Genomic DNA, 6,191 nt, shown 5'->3' with positions numbered 1-6,191 from the left:
AAACCCCTGAGCGAGGCTGCGCCGACGGCGATGGACGTGAAGCTCAGCGCGGAGCTCGAGGCGCGGCTGCACCTCGAGAACGTGTTCGAATCCCCGGAGGAGTGCGCGCGACGCGAGGAAGTTCTGGGCGAGATCAACGAGGCGCTGCAGGAGTGGGTGAAGGCGGCGTCCGCGGCGAAAGGGATCGAAGAGGACCTCGAGCCGCGGTGTAACCTGTACACGTTCGGGTCGTACCGGCTGGGCGTCCACGGCCCCGCGGCGGATATCGATACGCTGTGCATCGGTCCGCGGCATCTCAGCCGAAGCGAAGATTTCTTCGGAAGCGAGTGGACGGAGTACGAAGGGAGCTTCTACCTCGCGATGAAGAACCACCCGGGCACGGACAGGATCGTCGCGGTCCCAGACGCGGTCGTACCGGAGCTCAAGCTCATCTTCCGCGGCTTCGAAGTCGACATGGCGTACACGTCGTTGCCGTCGTTCATCGCGGTGCCGGAAGATTTGGACGTGTGCCAGACGTCGATCCTTCAGAACCTCGACGACGCGTCCGTGAAGTCCCTGAACGGCTGCCGCGTCGCGGATCAACTCCTCCGGCTCGTGCCGAACCACGCCTCTTTCCGCATCGCGCTCCGCGCGCTTCGCGTGTGGGCGCGAGAGCGCGGGGTGTATTCAAACGTGCAGGGGTTTTTCGGCGGCGTGAACCTGGCGATTCTCGTCGCGCGCGTCTGCCAGCTGTACCCGAACGCCGCGGCGTCGATGCTCGTGTACTCGTTCTTTCAGCTCTGGGACGCGTGGCAGTGGACGACGCCGGTCATGTTGACCGCGATCATCGATGAAGGCCACGGGTTGAGGGTGTGGGACGAGCGCGTGAACAAGGCTGAGCGGTTTCAACTGATGAAGATCATCACCCCCGCGTATCCGGCGCAAAATTCGACGTTTAACGTGACGCACTCCACGCTGCACGTGTTAAAGCGAGAGTTCAAGCGAGGGAGGGAGACGTGCGCGAAGATTCTCATGGGCCAGACGAAGTGGGAGTCGCTCTGGGAGCCGCTGCCGTTCTTCACGATGCACAAGCACTACCTTCAAGTCACCATGTGCGCAATCACGGAGGACGACTTCAAAAAGTGGGAAGGGTGGGTCCACTCGCGATTACGCATGCTCGTGCAGGCGGTGGAGACGTGCAGCGGCGGCGCGCTCATCGCGCACCCGTACCCGGAGCGCAAGCAGGACCCCGCGAAGGATTCCGCGCTGCACTGCATCTATTACATCGGGTTAGGCCCCGCGCCGCCGCCGACGACGGGCGGCCCCGCGCCTCGAGGGACTCTGAACTTGAACCCCGCGGTTGAGCAATTTCAGGCGCGTTCGATCTTACACTGGTCCCCATACGACCCCGTTCGCGTGGTGAACGCCGATCCTTAAGGACTTTTCCCGGCGTTTCTCTCCGCCCACCCCTTCCTTTCAATCCCCGACCTCGACGCCTTTCAACTCCACTTCTGACGCCTATGAAATCCACCCCGACGTTCGCTCGTATGGAACGACCCTCAGATGCTCGTGACGTCGTGGGTGAACCGCGCGGACGGCACCGTGCAGTGGCAGCCCGGGATGGAGGTGCACGTGAAGCACATGAAACGGAAGGACGTCCCGGCGTGGGCGATCCCGGACTCCGGGAAGGAAGGGAAGGAGGAGGCGCGAACGCCGGCGGATCCGAAGGCGGCGGCGGCGGCGAACGAGAGGGCGGCGGCGGCGGCGGCGGCGGCGGCGGCGGCGCAAGCCGCCGCGGAGGAGAACGCGGAGGGTGGCGCCGCCGCCGCCGCGGTCGGGGCGAAGCGCGGGCGCGAGGACGACGCGAACGGGAACGGGGAAGAAGACGCGGAAGCGGGTGCCTCGGCGGCGGCGGACGGCGAGGAGCCGGCGGCGAAGCGCGAGAAGAAGGGCGAGGGCGACGACGCGGCGGCGGCGGCGGCGGAGGACGCGGGCGGTGAGGATAAAGAGAACGAGACGACGACGACGACGACGGAGACCGCCGCCGCCGCGATCGAGGTCCCCGAGCCCGTGGATCACGACGACGACATCGCGGGGTTGGGCGGGACGCACGACGAGATCGGCGGCGACGTCGGAGAGCGCGCCGCCGCGAAGGCCAAGGCGCCGGGTGGGAAACTGAAAGTGTCCTTCGCGTCCGTCGTGAAGAGGTGACGCGCTGCGACGACGCGTCGGACGCGTAGACGTTCGCGGCGCGTGTAACGTAAACGGCGCGGTAGACTATTCGTTCGCTCGCGTCGCTCTTCTCTCTTCGATCTCTGCTCTCGTCGCGCTCGGCGGCTCGCCGGCGCCGAAGAAGACGAAACTGTTCGTCTCCGAAAATAAAATGAGGACGCAGCAGCTGCAGGTAGCAGCTGCAGCGCGCGGCTGTTCGTCGCGACAGCGTCATATTTAACGCGCGCGCTCTCCGACCGAACGCCATGGCTCCCGAAGGCACCGGATGGCTGCACGGCCTCGTCAAGGCCGTGCCGAGCGGCGATTGCGTCGTCGTCATGGGCGCCTCCGCGGCGGTGCGTCGTCGTCGTCGTCGTCGTCGTCGTCGTCGACGCCCTCTCGGACGGATCGACCGTTCGATCGGACGAGATCGGCACTCTCGCGCCTCGATCGCTCCGCCGACTGACGACGCCCGCGCCCTCCCCCCCCACCGCCCCGCCGCAGGCTGGCCCGCCGCCGGAGAAGACGATCACGCTCGCGTCCCTCATCGCGCCTCGCATGGTGCGTCCCCGCGCCGCGAACGCGAGATCGCGCGCGTTCGACCGATCGTTCGGTCGATCGGTCGATCCAAACGTCGTCCGCGACGTTCGCTTTCCCTTCGACCCCCGCCGCGTCCGATCGATCGATCGACGGAGATCTGCGTCGATCTTCTCAGCCTGAGATGGACGACGCCGCGCCGTCGCCGCCCGCGACGCTGACGCTTCCTTCCCCTCGTCCCGGTCCCGCGATCGTCTCCCAGGCGCGTCGCGATAACTCCACGAGGGACGAGCCGTTCGCGTGGGACTCGAGGGAGTTTCTTCGCAAGCGCCTCGTCGGACGACGCATAAAATTTCGCGTCGAGTACGTCGTCTCGTCCATCGGCCGCGAGTTCGGGACGATCTACGTCGGGGACGAAAACGTCTCTCTCGCGAGCGTTTCTCACGGATGGGCGCGCGTGCGGCCGTCCCAGGGCGGCGACGCCGCGGCGAACTACGACGAGCTCGTCGACGCGGAGCGAGAGGCGCAGACGCGCGAGGCGGGTCTGTGGACGAAGGACGCGACGAAACTCGCGGCGGCGACGCGCTCCCCGCCGGCGCCAGAAACGGTCGATAACCGTACGTTACTTTCCACCCGCCGCGGCGTTCCGACGCCCGCGATCGTCGAAGCCGTGCTGAACGGCGGCTGCCTCCGCGTGTGCCTTCTCACGGACGAGCTCGAGACGAGACACGCGACGATCACGGTCAACGTCGCCGGCGCGCAGTGCCCGGCGATGGGGAAAAGACCGAAACTCGACGCGGCGGCGGGCGGGGAAGATGGAACGTCAACCGTCGCAGCTGCGCCCGAACCCTTCGCGCGCGAGGCGAAACACTTCACCGAATGCCGACTCTTACACCGCGAGGTTCGCGTCGTGTTCGAAGGCGCGGACAAGTACGATAATCTCCACGCGACGGTGTTGTTCGCGGAAAACGGCGCACCCGTGGACGTCGCCGCCGCGCTCGTCTCCGAAGGCCTCGCGAAAGTCGTGGACTGGTCCGTCGCGCTCATGACCGACCCGATCGCGGGCGCGCAGCGGCTGCGCGCGGCGGAGAGAAAAGCGAAGGACGCGCGGGCGAGGATTTGGAAGACGTACACGCCGCCGGCGTCGAGCATGAGGTGCGTTCTATACACTGGTCCCCATACGACCGCGTTGGCGATGTGGACGCCGATCCTTAAGGACTTTTCCCGGCGTCTCTCTGCGCCCACCCCCCGCTTTCAATCCCCGCCCTTGGCGCCTTTCAACTCCAACTGACGCCTTTCAACTCCACCCCGACAATCGCTTGTATGGAACGACCCTGAGCGCTCTGACGTTGAAAGCCGGGAGGGAATTCGCGGGCGTCGTGATCGAAGCCGTCAGCGGGGACTGTCTCGTGATCGCGGACGCGTCGAGCGGGATGGAGCGCCGCGTGAACCTCGCGTCGATTCGCGCGCCGAGGATCGGGAACGAGCGGCGAGGGCAGAAACCCGAGGCGTGGGCGACGGAGGCGAAGGAGTTCCTGAGGCAGAGAGCGGTCGGGCATTCGGTCGAGGTCGTCATGGAATACTCGCGGAAAATCGGCGGCGGCGGCGGCGGCGGCGGCGGCGTAGACGTAACGGCAACCGACGCCGCCGCCCCCGAGCGTCACCTCGACTTCGGCACGGTCTCCCTGGCGAGCGACGGCGCCAACCTCGCGGAGATGCTCGTCATGCGCGGCTTCGCGAGCGCCATCAAGCACCGCGGCGACGACGAGAGAAGCGGTCGGTACGACGACATCCTCGCCGCGGAACAGCGGGCGATCAAAGGGAAGAAGGGCGTTCAAAACCGAGACCGCGAGGCGCCGATCCACCGCGTCAACGACGCGAGCGCGACCGCGGCGAAAGCGAAGCAGTTCCTGCCGTTCCTGCAGCGCGCGGGGAAGAGCGCGGGGGTGGTCGAGTACGTCGTGACCGGGCACCGGATGAAGATTCACGTGCCGAAGGAGTCAGCGTCGATCGCGTTTTCGCTCGCGGGCGTGCGGTGCCCGCAGCCGCCGCGATCCGGATCCGGGGGTGAACCGCACGGTGCAGATGCGTTACGTTTTGTGCGGCACGCGTGCTTGCAACGCGACGTCGAGATCGAGGTCGACGCCGTGGATAAGACGGGGACGTTCTTAGGGCACCTCACGACGCAGGGCGGCAGGTTTAACCTGAGCGAGGAACTCTTGAAGCGCGGGTTAGGGACGCTTCACCCGTCGTTCACCCCGGAGCGTCACCCCAGCGGCGAGTCCCTCGTCCGCGCGCAGGAGCAAGCGAAGCAAATCCGCGCCGGGGTCTGGGTCGGGTGGTCCCCGGAGGCGGAGGCGGCGGCGGCGGCGGCGGCGGCGGCGGCGCGCGGCGCCGCATCCGCCGCCGCCGCGGGGGGAGGAGGCCCGAAAGAGACGACCACGCTCGGCGTCACGGAGGTCATCACCGGGACGACGTTCTTCGCGCAGAGAGCTGACGGCGATCGCGCGGACTGGCTCTTCGAGCAGCTCCAAGCGTGTAACGCAAACGATTCGAGCGTTACTTCCTTCGCGCCGAAGCGCGGGCAGATGGTCGCGGGACGATTCACCGGCGACGACGCGTGGTATCGCGCCATCGTCACCGAGCCCCCCCGGAACGACGCGATCAAGGTCTTCTACTGCGACTACGGCAACGGCGAGGCGCTGCCGCCGTCGCGCGTGCGGCCGTTGGATCCGTCGCTCGCGCCGTTCCCGCCGCTCGCGAAGCTGTGCGCGCTCGCCGGCGTGAAGCCGGCGCCGGACGACTTCGGTCGCGACGCGCTCGATAACCTCAGAGCGCTCGCGATGGGTCGCGCGCTGTTCTCGCGCGTCGAGTCCGCGCACGCGGCGCCGCACGCGCCGTGGGACCCGGACGCGTCGCCGGAGTGGACGGTCACCCTGGGCGCGCGCCGCGACGAGAAGAGCGGCGAGGGCGGCGAGAAGAACGACGAGGACGGGCCGTCCGTGAACGAGGCGATGGTCGCGGACGGGTACGCGCGCGCGGATAAAACTCTAAAGCTTAAACCCGGCGTGTTTCAGGCGCTGCTCGTCGCGCAGGAGCGCGCGAGGAAGAGCAGGGCGGGGATGTGGGAGTACGGCGACGTCGACAGCGACGACGAGGAGCCGAGCGGCGGCGGCGGCGGCGGCGCGTGGGGAAGAGGCAGGCGATGACGCGCTCGACGGCGGCGCTTTTTTGCACTGAAGATACTTCGCACGCGCGGTACTCGTAGTTTACAACAAGATCGACGCGACGCCGCCGACGCGTCAGTACGCGAGCTCGTCTTTGTCCCCTTTCTTCCCCCCCCACCGCTCGAGGTGCAGCCCCGCGGGGTCCCAGCCCATCGACGCCGACAGATGTCGTCGAACGCGGTGCGAATTAAATTCGAACCCTCGCGGCCATCCCTTCTGATACCGCGAATACAGCGT

The 6,191-nt window shown here is 67.4% G+C and overlaps 2 protein-coding genes across 2 annotated transcripts; both read left to right on the top strand.

The window, feature by feature from the left end:
* Window positions 1-30: 30 nt before the first annotated feature.
* Window positions 31-2,258, top strand: MICPUCDRAFT_68905 (uncharacterized protein; the record flags this gene model as incomplete). The annotated part of the gene is made up of 2 exons (XM_003060534.1): window positions 31-1,353; window positions 1,543-2,258. 2 exons carry the CDS (start codon window positions 31-33, stop codon window positions 2,188-2,190), a joined length of 1,971 nt encoding a protein of 656 aa, XP_003060580.1. The 3' UTR covers window positions 2,191-2,258.
* A 219-nt stretch (window positions 2,259-2,477) lies between these two features.
* Window positions 2,478-6,038, top strand: MICPUCDRAFT_27821 (uncharacterized protein). The gene is made up of 4 exons (XM_003060533.1): window positions 2,478-2,546; window positions 2,695-2,751; window positions 2,990-3,899; window positions 4,084-6,038. The coding sequence occupies exons 1-4, from the start codon at window positions 2,529-2,531 to the stop codon at window positions 5,934-5,936; spliced, it is 2,838 nt and encodes a 945-aa protein (XP_003060579.1). The 5' UTR covers window positions 2,478-2,528; the 3' UTR covers window positions 5,937-6,038.
* The last annotated feature ends 153 nt before the right edge of the window (window positions 6,039-6,191 follow it).

This window comes from Micromonas pusilla (genome assembly GCF_000151265.4).
Source record: "Micromonas pusilla CCMP1545 genomic scaffold MICPUCscaffold_8, whole genome shotgun sequence".
NCBI classification, from domain to species: domain Eukaryota; kingdom Viridiplantae; phylum Chlorophyta; class Mamiellophyceae; order Mamiellales; family Mamiellaceae; genus Micromonas; species Micromonas pusilla.
This window is presented reverse-complemented; position numbering and strand designations above follow the sequence as displayed.